We start from the raw sequence: 18,945 nt of genomic DNA on the forward strand, positions 1-18,945 counted from the left end.
GCGTAGCACACGCTTCTTGATTAGACTGTGGTTTGAGTCCGTCACCACCAAATACGGAGGATGTGGAAAGGTCAGGGAATGACCACTGCATATCCTGGAGCAATATGGCCTTAGTTGCTAATGCTCCTAAAAACCAAATAACAATAACAAACCTTCACCCACTTAGCCAACTGACGACAAATATGTCGAAAGTCTTCTGTTTGGGCTCTTGGCTTCTGACCCTATGTTTTTATTTTTTTTGTTTACATGAGATTTTATGGATGACAACTGGAGGAAAGAGCAGTGCATTTCTTCCTCTGGGCATAGCTTTAGTTAATAATGCAATTAAACCTTCACCTTTACCTTCCTGCTTTTGAACTTCAATAAGAAAATACGGATTAAGAGGCGAGTGCTGAACAAATTAAGCCTTTGCTATAAGTTAATTATAATTATTTTTGGTTATCATTTTTGAAATTGAGATAACAGAATTAATCAAAATCACCATTATAAGCTTTACTGTAAGGGCTTTTTTTTTTAAAATTTATTGTCCAATGTAATTGTTTTAAAATTTCCATAACTCTTGAGTCTTTTGGATTTAGAACTTGAACTGTATTTATTGTTTAGGTACAAGAGGTTACATCAGTTGACCCTTGCCATAAATTTACTTGGTGTTTAGATGCATGTATAAGAGAAAAGAATGTGGACATCAAGCGATCCAGAGAATTGCAAGGGTTTTTGGATAGCATAAAAAGGGGATCTGAACAAGTACTAGGGTAAGCTAATAAAAATGTACATTTATTTAAGACTCTCCTATTAATACCTAATCAATCTTTGTGCTTGCAAATGTTTAATTTGAAAAATTCTAGAATTAAAATATGGTTATCAGTAAATTATTATGCAAACAGTTTCTTTGATTTCTGTAGAATGTGGGTCTCCAAGATTTTCCCTATGTACAAGTATTTTGTACATAGGGACTTGCCGCTGTCTATAAAATATATTTCTGTGAATTCTCTCAATCTGTATACTGTTGTACATGACTATCTGATTGTGTGCGTTTGCAGATTGAGAGAATTAGACTGTTAATGAGGTGCAGACCGTTGTATTGCCTCATTAACAGTCACATTTACCAAGTGTGATTTTTAACAAGGTTATTGTGGAAGTGTAAAATTATTACTTCCATATTGTTAGTGTGCTTAATTTAGAAGTTGAAGCAACAGTGGCATGAATTGTTTAAAGTCAATGAATATTGGTTCACATGCTTTGTATGTGCTACAAGTACATCAGTATTTTGTTTTATGAAGTATTGCATTGTGTAATTACAAGGTTTGGTTATATATGAGGGACTTTTGAAACGTTTGTGGCCTGAGTATGCAGGGTTTATTTGAGGAGGCTGGTAACATGTTACTTTTCAACATAGTTCCATGATAATGTCAATTAGTGTCAATTCACTTTTTCCATTGATGCTGCAGTGCATTGCTTTCAGCTGCAAAGAAAGTTTTTTTTTCTTTTGGGCCTCCAGGAATGCATCTGCTGCAGCAATGACATCTCTTTTGGTGGGAAAATCGTTGCTAGCCAGGTATTTTTCAAATTTGAAAATAGGTGAAAGTACAATAGTTATGGAATCGGTTGTTTTGCAGTGCAATGAACAATGGTAAGCTTATAATGTGGTAAGTGTATGTTGCCCTATTTCAGCAGAGCCTGACAACTGTTTTGTCCTCCCCCCCCCCCTTTTCTTTTCATTGTTCACAACCCTGCATTGGTTTGTTGTATGCATAATCACAATCATGGAACCCATTCTCATTATGCTATATTTTCTTAATGGTATATATGCATCCATGGCTTCTGTAATTATTCCTTTTAAATGTAGTTCTATTGTGTGGGAGTTTAACTGCGATCAGTATAATATGTATGTGGTAAATGTAATGTAATACTTTGTGCACAGTAAAATTTACTTTAACAACAGTTGAAATAGTCTAATTAGTGCTTGGGGTATTATGGCACATCTTTAACTTGTACAGAAACTTAATTTTTTTTTTTTATTCTAGAGATCTTTCAATGACCTTGTGTGATCAGTATGCCATCAATTTCTTGGCATCCTCTGCAATGAAGATATTAGGTTATTTGATCAACAATGAAGGGCTTCCAAGGGTAAATATTAATTTTATAGATGTATAAAAATAAAGTACCTTGAACAATGGCTCTATTCAGATTTCAGTTGTATTTATTTATTATAAATCATTTTCTTTTTTTGTAAAGTGTCCCTAAATTAATGCATGCGGAGAATCTTATGATTAATGCTGATCTAAAGTGAAGCCCAAGTCATATCAGAAAAAAGCTATTCTGCACAGCCACTCACTTTCTTTATTTAGTCTGGATAAATCTTAATCCAGAAAAATGCATTCCTAGATGTTTTCATAGTATTATTCTGTGATTCAAGATTATTATATGAATGCAGTGGCATCTCATATTGCAGCTTTAATTGGATCATTGGTAAATGACCTTGACTAAATAATTTTAAAAACATTTATATATTCTGGGACATCAGTGCAACAAAAGGAGTATTAATTTCATTCTTTGACAGCCATATGTATTATTCAGCTAAGATATGACCGAATATTTATGCATGCCCCATTATTAGTAAAGACAAAATTTACTACTAGAAATTTTTGCCAAAAACTTTGTATACTTATAATTTAAGTCTCAATTTTTTTTCACCGCATTTTTCTCAGTAGGCTTAATTTTGGTTACAGGACAATCAGGTGTTGGTATTATTGCTTCGCATGCTAGCTCTTGGTCTGCAAGCATGGGATATGATCAATTCTCAAGTTTTCAAAGAACCTAAGTTGGTGAGTATGTGTTACTTAAAGAAATTAAATTATTATTACATTTATATATGTTTTCATGTTATTGTGGCCATATTAGATTCTATACAGTAGGACCAACTAATGATGTTAACAACAGCAAATTCTAAATGGGAAACATTCAAGAAAGTAATTTTGGAAGCTACTAGGGTTTTTGTTCCAACTAAGAAATACTGCTGTAGGTATAGGGCCAAATCAATGTCAGATGAACTAATGACACTTGTGGAATAGAAAAAATATACATGGGATGCACATAAATTTTCAGGCTACACAGAAGCCTATAGTTAGGCAAGCAAAGGCAGATTATGAAAAATCTTTAGCAAAGGCAGATTATGAAAAATCTTTAGCAAAGACTTCTTTACTTATATAAACTATAAAAGGAAGGGATGAATCAGATTGGTCCATTTGATATCAGTGGTTTGACAGTAGATGATCATTCTCAGATAGCTGCTGAACTAAATGAGTATTTTACATCTACATTCACACATGAGGAGTTATTCAAGGAGGAGAGGGCCAGATGTTTTATCAACAAGGGTTGGTATTGTTTTATCAACAATACTTATTAACAAGGGTTGTTAATAACAGAATGCAGCTGCAACAGGATCTGGAAAAGTTGGGCAGATGGGTTGAGAAGTGGCAGCTGAAGTTTATCATTGACAAATGCAAAGTACTGCATATGGGTAGCAGTAACCCCAGAGAAATGTACCAACTGGGTTGTGTTACACTCAGGGTAGTGATAATGAAAGAGACCTGGGGGGTAATTGTGCAGTCAGATATGAAGTTTTCTGACAGTGCAAACAGGCTGCTAGAGTAAGTCCTGGAGTCTTGTCAATGATATACAGGAATTTTGCGAGCAGGGATAAGGAGGTGATTATCCTCTTGTAGCCTCATTTTAGTAAGGATGTAGATTGCTAGAATGAGTACAGAGAAGGGCAACAAGATTGGGGATGGGAACAAATGGGTGCTCTTATGAAGAAAGGCTTAAGTTCCTCAAATGTCTGTTCTGATATTCCCTGTCAGACACTTGGTAATTTGGAATCTCCTCTTTTCGATCTTCTCTGGTAGAAAATCTTTACCACATTCTGTCAAATTCATCTGTTGTCTCTACCATTCTCCCACGTATATTTGTGAAAATTCATTTCACAAATATACGTGGTCTCAATTCTAATCTCAACGATGTCCATTTCCACTTGCAGTCTTCCAAACCCCATGTACTTTTTCTGACTGAATCTCAGTTATCAGTTGATTCAACTACTGCTCATCTCAGATGTCCAAATTATTTGCTGTATGATTCCTTTCGCCTCAAAGGTGGTACTTGTGCATATGTCCGTTCTGATATTCCCTGTCAGAGACTTGGCAATTTGGAATCTCCTCTCTTTGATCTTCTCTGGCTTAAAATCTCTCTACCTCATTGTGTAAAATTCATCTGTTGTCTCTACCGTTCTCCCAACTCCACTAATCACTTGGAGCTCTTTGACTTCCTCTCTTTGCAACTTGACTTTCTCCAGTCCAACTTTCCTAACAGTGAGGTAATTTTCCTTGGTGATTTTAACGTTCACAACTCCAGCTGGCTTCCGTTTTCTAGTCACACCGACCCAGCAGGTCGAGATGCTGAGGCTTTTGCAATTACTAATGACCTAGCACAGATTGTTCATTTACCTACAAGAATACCGGACAATCCTAATCATACAGCCAATACGCTTGATCTTTTTCTCACAAACAACCCTTCTAAGTACAAGGTTGAAGTGAGAGGTCCTTTAGGCACTTCAGATCACAACTTGGTGATTGCCTCTTCTCCAATGGAACCTTTATCTCATGGCTATTCCCAACCTCGTATTGTTTGGCATTACAAGAATACAAAATGGGATGACCTGCGAGACTTCTTTTCTTCTTTTCCTTGGTCTGATTACTGTTTCAAAACTTCTGATGTCAACGTTTGCTCAGATCGTGTCAGTGAAATTATTCTTGCAGGAATGGAATCCTTTATCCCACACTCCACTTTAAAATCTCGTCCTTTATCTAAACCTTGGTTTTCCAATAAATGTGCTAAGGCTGTCCAAGAGAAGAACGTTGCATATCGTAATTGGCTTGTTTCTAATTCTTCAGTTTCATTTTCTGCCTACACCAAAGCTCGCAACAATTGTAAAGCAGTTATTAATCAGTCCAAACTAGAGTTTGAACAGGCTAAGAGTAGAAAACTTGCTTCTTGCCCTAATGGTAGCCGAGCATTCTGGTCTCTTGCCAAAGCTATTGGCCGCAACTTTTGCCCATCTCTGCTCCCACCTCTGTCCAAACCAGATGGTTCTGTTGTCACTTAAGCCAAGGATAAAGCTGACCTGCTAGCATCCCATTTTTCTTCCAGCTCATGTATTAATGATCTTGGTAAAACACCTCCCACCATTCCTAACACGCTCCATTCAATGCCTCCTGTGGTCTTCCGTCAAAAGGATATCAGAAGGATTTTGATGAATCTTGATGCTAAGAAAGCTCCAGGTCCTGATGGTATTTCTCCACTTGGTCTCAAAACCTGTGCTCCTGAACTTACTCCTATTCTTTGCCGCCTTTTTTCACTTTCTTATTCCAAAGGTGTTTTTCCTTCTGCTTGGAAATTTGCTCATATCCAGCCAGTTCCTAAAAAGGGTGACAAATCCCTCCCATCCAATTATCGTCCCATTGCAATTACTTCTACTCTTTCTAAAGTAATGGAGAAATCAATTAACCGCCAACTCTTAAACTACCTAGAAACTTTCCGTCTGATCAACGATCGCCAGTATGGATTCCGTCAGTGTCGATCCACTGGTGATATTCTGGCTTATGTTACCCATTTATGGACTAATTCAATGGAAAGGTTCGGTGAAACACAAGTAGTTGCTCTTGACATCTCAAAGGCTTTTGATCGTGTTTGGCATAAAGGTCTTCTAAACAAGCTTCCATCTTATGGTTTGCCAACTGTTTTTAGTAATTGGTTATCCAGTTTTCTCTCTGATCGCTCACTGAGGGTGATGGTAGATGGCTCTCTGTCTTCTAACTTCTCCACTAATGCCGGTGTCCCCCAAGGTTCAGTTCTTTCCCCCACTCTTTTCCTCTTGTATATCAATGACCTTCTTCCATTGACTGGAAATCCTATCCATAGTTTTGCCGATGATAGCACATTGCATTCAACTTTCCATTTTGAGAAACCTTGTCCAGCTCAATCAGCTTTAAGTTCTCGAAAATCTGCTGCCAATTCCTTAAATGCCGATCTTCAGGTAATTCTCCAGTGGGGCAAAGACAACTTAGTTGATTTCAACCCTTCTAAAACTCAATCTTGTCTTATATCTCGCAAAAAGGATTCTTCTGCTCCTATGCTTATCTTTAGTGACACTCCGATTTCTAGGCAAAATGATATATCTCTTTTGGGGATTACCCTGACTTCTAATCTCTCTTGGCACAAGCACATTACAAATATTGCTTCCTCTGCATCTAAAAAACTTGGTTTTCTCTTTCGCTCTCGGCGTTACTTTTCTCCCAAACAGCTGCTCACTCTGTATAAATCGCAAATCCGCCCTGCCATGGAATATTGTTCCCACATCTGGGGTGGTGCCCCCAAAACCTCTCTCAGGCTTCTTGATTCCATTCAGAAGAGGGCAGTTCGGTTAATTAATGATTCATCTCTAACAGAGTCTCTCCACTCGCTGTCTCATAGACGCACTGTTTCTGCTGCATGCCTCTTCTACAGATACTTCCATGGGCACTGTTCTTCTGAATTGGCTTCTATAATTCCCGCTCTCTCTTTCAAAACAGTCCGAACACGTGCCGCCACCAGCCAACATCCATTTACTGTCCAACTTCAAACCCACAGAACCAACTTTTCATCTTCCTCATTTATTCATTCAACTGCCGTTTTCTGGAACAACCTTCCTTCATACGTATTTCCTGAAAATTACAATCTACAGAAGTTCAAGTCCAATATCAACAAATATCTTCTTTCGTCTTCTCAACCTCCAACCCAAGCACGGTACTAAGTACTATAGGTTCTAATACCTCTCGTGTTTGGGGTTCTCATAAAAAAAAAAAAAAACTCCACTAATCACTTAGAGCTCTTTGACTTTCTCCAGTCCAACTTTCCTAACAGTGGGGCAATTTTCCTTGGTGATTTTAATGTTCACAACTCCAGCTGGCTTCCATTTTCTAGTCACACTGACCCCTCTGGTCGATGTGCTGAGGCTTTTGCAATTACTAATGATCTCACACAGTTGTTCATCTATCTACCAGAATACTGGACAATCCTAACAATAAAGCCAACACTCTTGATCTTTTTCTCACAAACAACCCTTCTAAGTACACGGTCGTAGTGAATGTCATTTAGGCACCTCAGATCACACTTTGGTGATTGTTTCTTCTCCAATGGAGCCTTTATCTCATGGCTATTCTCAACCTTGTGTTGTTTGGCATTACAAGAATGCCAAATGGGATGATCCGCAAGCTTTCTTTTCTTCTTTTCCTTGGTCAGATTACTGTTTCAAAACTTGTGATGTCAGCGTTTTCTCAGATCGTGTCAATAAAATTATTCTTGTAGAAATGGAATCCTTTATTCTGCACTCCACTTTATAATCTTGTCCTTTATCTAAACCTTGGTTTTCCAATAAGTGTGCTAAGGCTGTTGAAGAGAATAATGTTTCATATTGTTATTGGCTTGTTTCCAATTCTTCAGGTTCATTTTCTACCTACACCAAAGCTCGCAATAATTGTAAAGCAGTTATTAAGATTTTGAACAGGCTAAGAGTAGAAAACTTGCTGCTTGCCCTAATGGTAGCCGAGCATTCTGGTCTCTTGCGAAAGGTATTAGCCACAACTTTTGCCAATCTCTGCTCCCAATTCTGTCAAAACCAGATGGTTCTGTTGTCACTTCAGCCAGGGATAAAGCTGACCTGCTAGCATCCCATTTTTCTTCCAACTCATGTATTAATGAGCTTGATAAAACACCCCCCCCACCACCATTCCCGACATGCTCCCTTCAAATGCCTCCTCTGGTCTTCCGTCAAAAGCATGTCAGAAGAATTTTGACAAATCTTGATACTAAAAAAGCTCCAAGTCCTGATGGTGTTTCTCCACTTGTTCTGAAAACCTGTGCTCCTGAACTTAATCTTGTTCTTTGCCACATTTTTTGACTTTCTTATTCCAAAGGTGTTTTTCCTTCTGCTTGGAAATTTGCTCATATTCAGCAAGTTCCTGAAAAGGGTGACAAATCCCTTCCATCCAATTATCATCCCATTGCAATTACTTCTACTCTTTCTAAAGTAATGGGGAAATCAATTAACTACCAACTATTAAACTACTATATAGAAACCTTCCGTCTGATCAATGATTGCTAGTATGGAATCCATCAGTGTCAATCCACTGTTGATATTCTGGCTTACGTTATCCATTTATGGACAAATTCATTGGAAAAGTTCGGTGAACAAGCAGTTGCTCTTGACATCTGTCTTTCGATCTTGTTTGGCATAAAGGTCTTTTATGCCAAAAGAAAATTAGATAAAGTTAATTAGATAAAGGTCTTCTAAACAAAAAAATTTGTTTAGAAGACCTTTATCTAAACCTTTATAGGTAAAACTGTTTTCTTTGTGGTTTGCTGTTGTTTGTAATTGGTTGTCCAGTTTTCGCTCTGATCGCTGGCTAAGGGTGATGGTAGATGGGTCTCTGTCTTCTAACTTCTCCACTAATGCTAGTGTCCCCCCCCAAGGTTCAGTTCTTTCCCCCACTCTTTTCCTCTTGTATATTAATGACCTTCTTCCATTGACTGGAAATCCTATCCATAGTTTTTGTGATGATAGCACGCTGCATTCCACTTTCCAGTTTGAGAAACCTTGTCCTGCTTAATCATCTTCAACTTCTCAAATATCTGCTACCAATTCCTTAAATGCCAACCTCCAGGTAATTCTCAAATACAACTTAGTTGATTTCAATTCTTCTAAAACTCAGTCTTCTCTTATATCTTGCAAAAAGGATTCTTCTGCTCCTATGCTTATCTTTGGTGACACTCCAATTTCTATGCAAGATGATATATCTCTTTTGGGGATTACACTGACTTCTAATCTCTTTTGACACAAGCACAATCCAAATATTGTTTCCTCTGCATCTAAGAAACTTGGTTTTCTCTTTCGATCTCGACATTGCTTTTCTTCCATACAGCTGTTCGCTCTGTACAAATCGCAAATCTGTCCTACCATGGAATATTGTTCCCACATCTGGGGTGGTGCCCCAAAAACCTCTCTCAGGCTTCTAGATTCCATTCAGAAGAGGGCAGTTAGGTTAATTAATAACTCATCTCTTACAGAGTCTTTTCACTTGCTGTCTCGTAGATACTGTTTCTACCGCATGCCTTTTTCTACAGATACTTCCATGGGCACTGTTCTTCTGAATTGGCTTCTGTAATTCCCACACTCTTTCAAAACAGTCCGAACACCTGCCACTACTAACCAACATATGTTTACTGTCCGACTTCAAACTCATAGAACCAAATTTTCATCTTCCTCGTTTATTCATTCAACTGCTGTTTTCTGGAACAACCTTCATATGTATTTCCTGAAAACTGCAGTCTGCAGAAGTTCAAGTCTAATGTCAACAAATATCTTCTTTCATCTTCTGAAACTCCAACCCAAGCATGGTACTAAGTATTATAGGTTCTAATACCTTTTGTGTTTGGGAGTTTCATAAAAAAAAAAAAAAAAAATTGTAGCTTCTGGAGGCTATGCACCTGCAAGGTGATTTGATTGAGGTGTATAAGGTCTTGAATGGAGTGAGCAGGCTCAGTGCTGATGGGATTCTTCCTCTTGCTCAGATTACAAACCTGAGAGGGTATAGATTCAAACTGAGGTAAGATAGTTGTAGAATAGATGTGCGGAAGTTTGCCTTTACCAGTTTTTTATCTTTTAAACACCTCAAAGAATTCTATCCATAGAAATTAATGCAGAGGGGCCAACTACAGAGTGCTTCAAAAAGATATGCAACCCATATTATATTTTCAGTTTTATTTCAATTATTATTATAAGCATAAGAATTATTAATATGTATAATTAACCACTCTTTTACCATGGGGAGTTATTAATATATATTTTATTAAGCATAGCCTAAACTAATATGTACAATAGCATGACGTTTCGGGCATCTTGCCAATACCCATCATCAGACCGTGCTACTGACTGCCCTCAGACCTGAAGAGAAATGGCCCATTTCTCTTTCAACATTAATAGTAATTGCAATTAATGTTGAAAGTGTTTGGTTTCCCATATGCAAGCAAAAACTCTTCATGTTTGATAAGCCTTAAACATATGTTGTTGACGCACATTACATTTATGGTTAACATACACAGCAGATCTTTATTTATGACATTACAGATTACAATTATATTTAGGAACAAACTAGAAATTAACCTTTGAAATGTTAAATAAATGGGCAATTTTTTTATCAGAAATGTGTATAAATCTCATTTTAAATAATACTTTTTGCTCTTGAGGAATTTTTGAAGGTGTTTTCAATTGGGGACTGCAGTTGGTTGAGCTCAAGCAGAAGAGTAGGAGGACCCTCCCCATGATTTTTTCGTGGTGTTTTCAGCCTGTCCAGGATGCAGATTGGCCTGTGAGGATAAATGCTTATGCAGCCTTAATTAAAACAAGGATTGTGTGTTGTTTATTATGTATAACTGTGTATACCTTATAAAGAGTTTTAAAGTATTGCATTGTGTAATTACAAAGTTTGGTAATATGAGGGACTTTTGAAAAGTTTGTGGCCTGAGTATGCAGGGTTTATTTGAGGAGGCTGGTAACATGTTACTTTTCAACATAATCCCTTCTTAGTTTCAATACACTTTTTCCATTGATATTGCAGTGCATTTCTTTCAGCTGCAAAGAATGTTTTCTTTTGGGCCTCCAGGAATGCATCCACTGCAGCAATGACATCCCTTTTGGTGGGAAAACGGATGCTAGCCAGGTATTCCCACCAAAAGGGATGTCATTTGGTGGGAAAACGGATGCTAGCCAGGTATTTTTCAAATTTGAAAATAGGTGAAAGTACAATGGTTGTGGAAGCAGTTATTTTTCAGTGTGCAATGAACAACGACAAGCTTATAACATGGCAAGTGTATGTTGGCCTATTTCAGCGAAGCCTGACAACTGTTTTGTCCCCCCCCCCCTTTTTTTTTTCACTGTTCACAACCCTGCATTGGTTTGTTGTAGCACATGCATTAATCACAATCATGGAACTCATTCTCATTGTGCTATATTTTTAATGGTATATATGCATTCATGGCTTCTGTAATTATTCCTTTTAAAAGTAGTTCTATTGCGTGGGAGTTTAACTGTGATCAGTATAATTTTTAAAGGTCTCTTTAATTGGGGACTGCAGTTAGCTGAGCTCAGGCAGAAGAGTAGGGGGGGACCCTCCCCATGAATTTTTCCTGGTTTTTCAGCCTGTCCAGTATGCAGATTGGCCTGTGAGCATAAATGCTTATGCAGACATAATTAAAAAATGCATTGCATTTTGTGTTATGTATAACTGTGCATACCTTATAAAGAGTGTTCATATATTGGGATATTATTTGCTGTTTAATTCATGCAAAAAATTAGTGATATTTTTATCTCTTCTAGCATTAGCACTCCTTACGTAAACATAATAACTTAGCATTAAACTACTCCTAAATTACAGCTATGTAAGCCAGATGTAGAATGTTTGTGGGATTAGTTTAGAGCAGCTGAGAGAGACCGAGAGACCGAGACCAGTGTGTGGGTAGAGCTTTAAAAATGTTTGATTACAGTTGTAAAAATTTACCTTGTTTGTGTGGAATTAAATATATTTTTTGTATGCATTTGTTGAAAAGATTAACCATGAAACAATTCAAGGTTAATCATGGTTAATATTTCAGGAGCTATTCTTTTGTTTTCAGTACTACTTTTGATGAAAGATATGAAAACTTCCATGTTTGAATTGAACAGTTCTGACATTCTGAAAAGTTTTTTTTTTTTTTTTATGCATTATTTATTCTAGTATATAGCATTAATCTGTTCTGTAAATAGCAAATTATTTATTCAAGCAAAAAAAAAAAATTAATTTCACAACTAAGGTAAAATTTTGCATAATATGTTATAATATATTATATTATTGTATGCTATGTAACATTTTTGTACATCTACATATATTTTTTATATATCAAAATAGCAGTATCTCCAAATTATCCAGGAGTACTATATTTTAAAATGATAAGTTTAATCAGTAGCATTTGCTTAAAAACCATGGTGATAATTATTCACATAGTTAATCAATGCAGCTTACTTGGTCTCATTTTCTACCTACAAACTGGATAAAGTAAGTACATTATAGTAGTTAAACGTGGTTTATAATAACAGTTTCCTTCACTTTCAGTTGTTCAAATTGCAACGTTTCAATAATAAATTGCTTAAATCTACCATGTGATAGATTAGTGTAGTCTCAATTACTAGTCTTGTTATCATGTGTAAATAAATTGCTTAAATCTACCATGTGATAGATTAGTGTAGTCTCAATTACTAGTCTTGTTATCATGTGTAAGAAATTTAATGAATTTATCTACAGCACAATTTTATTTCTCATATTGACTAAATTAATGGGTTAGCCCTCTATTAAATGAATGCATAACACAGGGAAACTGAAATATTAATATTTTAAATGAGAATTGTGGAAATTCTGCGTAGTGACGCCTTCTCTTGTTTAATTAATTAATACTGACATTTTCTGAACTTGTATGGATGCTTTGCACCCATTTGAGTTGAAACATATCTTGGTCTTTGAACTTCAAATTAACCACATTATATTGTATGCCTTAAGCACTTTAAAATAAAGTTCTAAGTGTTCTAACCTTTTTCTTTGAAAGATCAGCTATTATTTCTGCATGAGGTAAACTCCTCTTATTATTTTACAAATATTAATATCAATGTAGAACATATTGAGTATTACAGCTCTGATTCATACTATCTAATGCATGATAAATTTTTACTGTGTTTAATATACAGTAAAACCTCTCTTTAACAGATGATACTATAGCTGAGTGGTCAGGAGCGGGAGTGCAGTAGCACACGCTCTTTGAGTTGACTGAGGTTCAAGCCCCTGACTGCTGAATACGGTCGATCTGCCAACCCGCGTTGGACCAGCATGGCAGATTATGGTCCATTTCCCTCAACATGAATTGTTGAGGAGGCTTCCATCCTGCAGTGGGTTGATAATGGCTGCACTTTACCTTTTACTGGGGATAAGGCCTGTAAACTAAATTCATTTGTCCATTAAATGCAAAAGAAAGCTATATAGTTGCTGAAGTTGTTAGAATGTTAAGAAAAAAATGCTCTAGTATGAAATGAAAAACATTTTAAAATTTTAATACTGATTTTACTGCACTTGTATGGAATAAAAAAGCTTGAAGTTAGTTCTGTTGTAATGGAAATTGAGTAAAGTTTCTTCATGTTTGAAGAGCTCTCAAGTACCATTGCTAGAGGGTACTTGACGACTCCCTATTGATATCTGACACACAAGCAAATGGAAGATGATAGTGAGGAAAATCCTGGCTCTCTGGCACTTTGCTTCAGACTTGGGTAGTTACCTCACCAAGTCCCAAACAGACAATAAGCCTAGTTTAGTGGATTTACAAAGTCTATTAAAAGTTTATATGTAATCATTTAATTGTATATGAAATAATTTTGTAATGATAACCATATTCTAATTAAAATGCTTATAAAACATTAATAGTTTAAGTGTATCTAGGAAAACAATATCGTAGTCTGATCCTGAACATAATCTAACTTCTAAATCATTTTAATATAAATTGCATCATCAGAAGGGTGTGGTTCTACTACTTATTTGAAATCAAAAGTTGGTCTCTGTCATTAGAGGGACTAGAATATCTCCAAGTCTGAAACTGAGCACAGTATATGTTCATTTCTGGCTTGAAACCAATCCATTTCCTTATGTTGTTAAACTGTTCAAATCTCTCTCTCTCTCTCTCTCTCTCTCTCTCTCTCTCTCTCTCTCTCTCTCTCTCTCAGAGCAAGAATTTTTCTCTGTATCAGTTGATCCAATGATTCTCTGTTGGTTTGTCCAGCAATAGTAGTCTTTCTTTTAGAACTTTTCCTTTCAAATTTATTCAACACATTTTTATTTGATTTAATATACTTAAACCTTTAATATTAAACTTTGGAATTGGGGTCTCGTGTGTTGTTACCTTTATTTTTAAAGGTTTTAGTAACGAAATTAATATATAATTTCATTAAACTGGGCATTAAATTTTTTTTTTTTTTTTCTTCCTTTTAGGATGCACAGCTAGTAACAAAATTTTTACCAGCATTAATGTCACTAATGGTTGATGACCAGGTAAGTAACAGATACTTCAAATGAAGCTATTTGTTGGATGTATATGAGATGTGGTAATAAAGTTCATGGACTGGTACTGTTGTAGTCATGTTCAGTGAATTTGAAAAGTAATGAAAGTGGTATGTTGCAATTCAAATTTTCAACAGACAATGGTACAGAGATTGTCCAGTAGGCTGCTAGGTTACAAGTAACAACGAGCTTTAATGTTATTTGTCATGATTTTGCAATGGAGCAATGAATGAATATCAAGTTTTTCATTAAACTGGGAAAATCTGCAACAGAAATGTGTGAAATTTTAAAAACTGTTTATGGTGATGAAACGTTAAGTTGCACCAATGTGTTTGAATGGTAAGCAGTTCAAAGACAGATGTGAAGATTGTTTGTAATGACCCAAGAAGTGGGTGACCATCAACCTCCTGAAATGAGGACAACTGTAAAAGTTCTGGAAATTGTGGCAAAATATTATCGTTTTGACCTTCAGAATGATGGCTCACGAGTTAAATATGAAAAAGGAGATGATTTGTCAAATTCTGCATGAAGATTTGGGGAAAAGGAAGAGCTGTGCAAAAATTTTTGTGCCACAGTGTTACAGATGAGCAGAAGCAACGAAGAGTGTCATCACTTGAAGCCTTTATCTGGACTCATCAAGAGAGTCCTAAGTTTCTTGACCATATTGTCACGGGAGATTACTGTTGGTGTTGGTTGTGTCAGTGTGATGCAGAGACAAAGCATCAAATCATGCTGTAGACTTAAATTATCACAAGACCTAAAAAGTTTCATTTACAGAAGTTGAAGTCCAGGATCAAGACTGTGCTGATCATGTTTTTCGAAAAACAGTGTATGATTTACAAGAAATTTGTACCTGAAAGGGAAGCGAGTCAATGTGCCACTCTACGCACAGGTGCGTCAAAGTCTATTGAAGTGCTTTTCTCAGGTGAGGCTGCAATTTCAAGAGAAAGGCAGCTAGTTCTTGTTGCATGACTATGCCCCTACCCATTCCACACTTTTTTGTGAAGGCATTTCTGATGAAACATGGCATTGTACAGATCAACCATCCAACCTACTCTCTTGATCTAGCACCAGCAAACTTCTTCCTCTTTCCCAAACTGAAAATTGCCCTTAAAGAAAAGAGATCTCAGGATGTTGAGGATATAAAGAAAAATGTAAGTGTAAAACTGACATAATCTCTTTGGATTCCTTCACTAACTCTTTTTGGAAAATTTTAGAATGATGTAATAAGCGCATTCAATCAGGTGCTGAATACTTCAAATGAAGAAAACCATTTTTGAGATCAGTCACTTTGTATTCTTTTTATTGCATCGGTCTCAAAACTTTATTGCCACATCTTGTATAATGCCTTGGAATTTATTACTCATAATTAGCATGAATTATGTTATTTCACAATTGCATTATTAGTATTAATAGTGGTACATGATGTAAGGAAACAGCATAGATACCTATGGCTTGGTATCTCTGCTGATTGCTCTGCAATAGCAGCTATTGTACAGTAGGGCAAAGTATGCCAAATAGGCAATTGGCAAAGAGTGGAGGAAAGATCGATGGTCTCACTTCTACCTGTGAAGGCCTAGTCATGCTTAAGACAGCATGATCACCCACTGAAAACATGACTCAGGATGTGCAGTATAACTAAGGTTGTGGGCTGCTGCCAATTGTGCCTGAATTGAGTATTATCAATTTGCTTGAACAGTTGGAAGGATAGAACTAAGTCATATTCAATCCTCTACTTGTTGAGCAAGAAAACCACCTATCTTTGGAATTGGGGTCTCGTGTGTTGTTACCTTTATTTTTCTATTTCCTACTAGTTTTGGCACTTTGTGTTCTTTACAATTTCATCTGTTCGCACTTTATCTCTTGCTTTATTACTTCCAGCTTAAATATATACTTTTATGTCCTCTACTGCTGCTTAGCGTACTTAAGTGTAATTGCTATATAACCTTTTTAACTTTTAAAATATAATATACTTATACTTGCTTATTTGTTACCTCTACTCATTTTATCAATATATGTATATATAGAAAAGTATAAAATCTCTTCCTGGGATTGGTTATACCTGCAGTAATGTAGGAATTGACTTTATACAATTCTTCAAAATTTTACAAATCAATTCCCCTGATCACACAGTGCAAACTGATTCATCTGAACATGTTTCACAGGCTTATAAATAATAACATACTCATCCACTTGGAAAAATCAACTTTAGCTGCTCTGCTAGACCACTTAATTCATATCCATATCAGTGCTCAAAAGAGTCAAGACAAATTATCCTTATGTTAATTCTTTTAGATACCTTAATAATACAAATCCTAATTTTTTTTTTATCTCTTCATCTTCATGTTATAAAGTTTCATTAAATTTCCAATGGAGTGAATAGTTTCTTCATTTTTGCGTTGCATCAACATTATTTTTTTTATCTATGTACAGTATAAACACTGATTATCCGAATTGCCAATTAACCAATCCCACAACCAAGGGATACAGGCTCAGTCTTTGACATAAGCCTCTCTCTCCACTTCTTGAGTCAGCCTACGTGGGGACCTTCAACTGCCTTGAAATGGCAATGAAACAGTACAGAAAGCAGGATGAATGCAATGCAGTGTTCCTCACTGTCTTACATTGAAATGCTCTCAAAATTTAGCAGCAAGGAAAAGTTTTGTTTGCTGAACAAACGTCAGCGTTGCACTTTTTCTAATAGTGTTTTGAAAATGTCAATTTATAATTTCTATACACTTACACAATTTTCATGTCACCTGTTTTAAATGTTTTTTTAATTTTTATTATTATTATTATTATTATTACTGTATATCATAATAGTCAGTATATCAATATTATTAGAGTATATCATAATAGTCAGTTGTGTCTTTAAAGTGTGTAGTAATTAATAAATTTGTTTTTTCGTGGATAAGAGTTTTTTTTTTTTTTTTTTTTTTTCTTTTCTTTTCTTAATCCAATTATCTGAATTTTTGATTATCTGAACCACCTTTGTCATGAATCAGTTCAGATAATCAGTATTCTAATATACTTTATTCCCTCTTTATGTATAGGTAAGTTTTTAATATTTATACACATACAGATGTAGATTTAAATAATAATATTTGCATTTATCTTTTCAATGATTAGGAAATATTCCAGAAAATACAAATATATTTAAATACAGATGTGCAACTGATTAAAGCCATATAAGTAATTGCAGTTTTTCAGAAGGAAATTGAAAAATTACACCAAAAAATTTTGCTGAAAGAATTCACTCAATAATGTTTAACTGCACGTAAATAGTTCAATTAATTGAAAAGTTCTGCGGTGTAAACCTTCCTTCTGTGATGGGAAAATATCAAGTGTACCCTACAATACTGGAAGCATTTCACTTTGTGTGAAGATAAATTCAATTTAAAATTGAAATAAATAAATGAATAAATAAATATACATAAATTTAAAAATAAGCGAAACCTGTTTACTTCTCTATACACTGGTGTTCAAAGAAAGTGCATCACGTAGGAATTTCACATTTCTAACCCTTTTTTGTAATGGTGTGTTACATTAATGACTAGCATCACAAATAGAAATATAAACAAAAGATATTTATTAATAGTTAAGGCAAAGCTAACTAATATTTGACAGGTGCTCTCAAAATATTCCAAAATGAGCATTTACACCCTTTATACAACAGTTTTGGTAAACACGATAATTATGGCTGAAATGCTATTAGAAGCCCTCAGTTTGCTTCAGTTTATCATTTTAAATGGAAAACAAAATGAAAAGTGCACTAGTTGCAAACTAATATTTAGTTGAATTGCCTCAGCCCTGATGACAGCAGCACCATCGAGGCATTGACAGAATCAATTTCTGAAGATAATCAGCTGATAGTTCGGTGGTTCCAAACACGAATTATGGCTTCCTGAAGTTCACAAAGGTTCTTTAGTTTCTTTCTGGCAACTGCAGATTCCACATGATGCTAACAGTTCTCTATAGGATTCAGGTCCGGGCTGTTTCCTGGCCAGCTAAGAGTTGTAATTTCTTCCAACCATTTTTTCACCTCTAACAAATGTAAACATATTGCTGTCAAACCTGTAATGCAGAAATGAAGCAGAAATAACTACAGAAGTGCCTACTTACACTTTTCACTCGATGACAGGGAGCAGAGTCATCCTGAAAGATGCAGTTACTTGGCAGGTTGAAATGGTCTCTAATGGTCGGCAGCAATTTGCATTCCAATATAGCCAGGTATCCATTGGCATTTAGGGAACCTTTTATAAACTGCAGGTGATTTACTCAGCGCTACAAAATGCACCTTCATATCATTTGGCTAGTAGAGAATTTCACTGTAGACATCCATACAGTCTGGATGGTATTCTTCACCACGTCTACGGCAAATTTTGTGTCTCCCATCGGAGCCATGCAGGTTGAATTTCTTCTCATCTGAGAAAATAACTGACTTTCACTGCTCGGTGGTCCATTTGACATGCTCCTTACACCAAAGTAATTGGGCCTTTTTCATTTTTTTGTGTGAGGAGGGGCTTCTTAGGGCTACAAGTCCATTTTTGAAGAGGTGTCTTCTGACTGTTACTGCACTTGCTACCACTCCTGTATGTTCTTCTCATTCTCTTTTCAGCTCAGACGAAGAAGCTTTACTGTTTTCAAGGCATAAGCGCTTCAAAACGCAGTCCTGTTTTGGCATAGAGACTCATTTGTGTCTGGTTCTGTTTTTTCTATCAGCAGA

The 18,945-nt window shown here is 35.9% G+C and overlaps 1 protein-coding gene across 2 annotated transcripts in view; it reads left to right on the forward strand.

Moving 5' to 3' along the window:
* Positions 1-18,945, forward strand: part of NELF-B (negative elongation factor B) — a 79,021-nt gene that overhangs the window by 35,828 nt on the left and 24,248 nt on the right. For both annotated transcript variants that reach the window (XM_090369892.1, XM_090369893.1), the window contains exons 4-7: positions 604-752; positions 2,025-2,127; positions 2,730-2,825; positions 14,151-14,210. In XM_090369892.1, coding sequence (XP_090226018.1) covers positions 604-752; positions 2,025-2,127; positions 2,730-2,825; positions 14,151-14,210 — 408 coding nt within the window. The remainder of the gene's footprint in view (positions 1-603; positions 753-2,024; positions 2,128-2,729; positions 2,826-14,150; positions 14,211-18,945) is intronic.

Source organism: Mastigoproctus giganteus, chromosome 3, assembly GCF_048544385.1.
Source record: "Mastigoproctus giganteus isolate SK-2022 chromosome 3, ASM4854438v1, whole genome shotgun sequence".
Lineage (NCBI taxonomy): Eukaryota > Metazoa > Arthropoda > Arachnida > Uropygi > Thelyphonidae > Mastigoproctus > Mastigoproctus giganteus.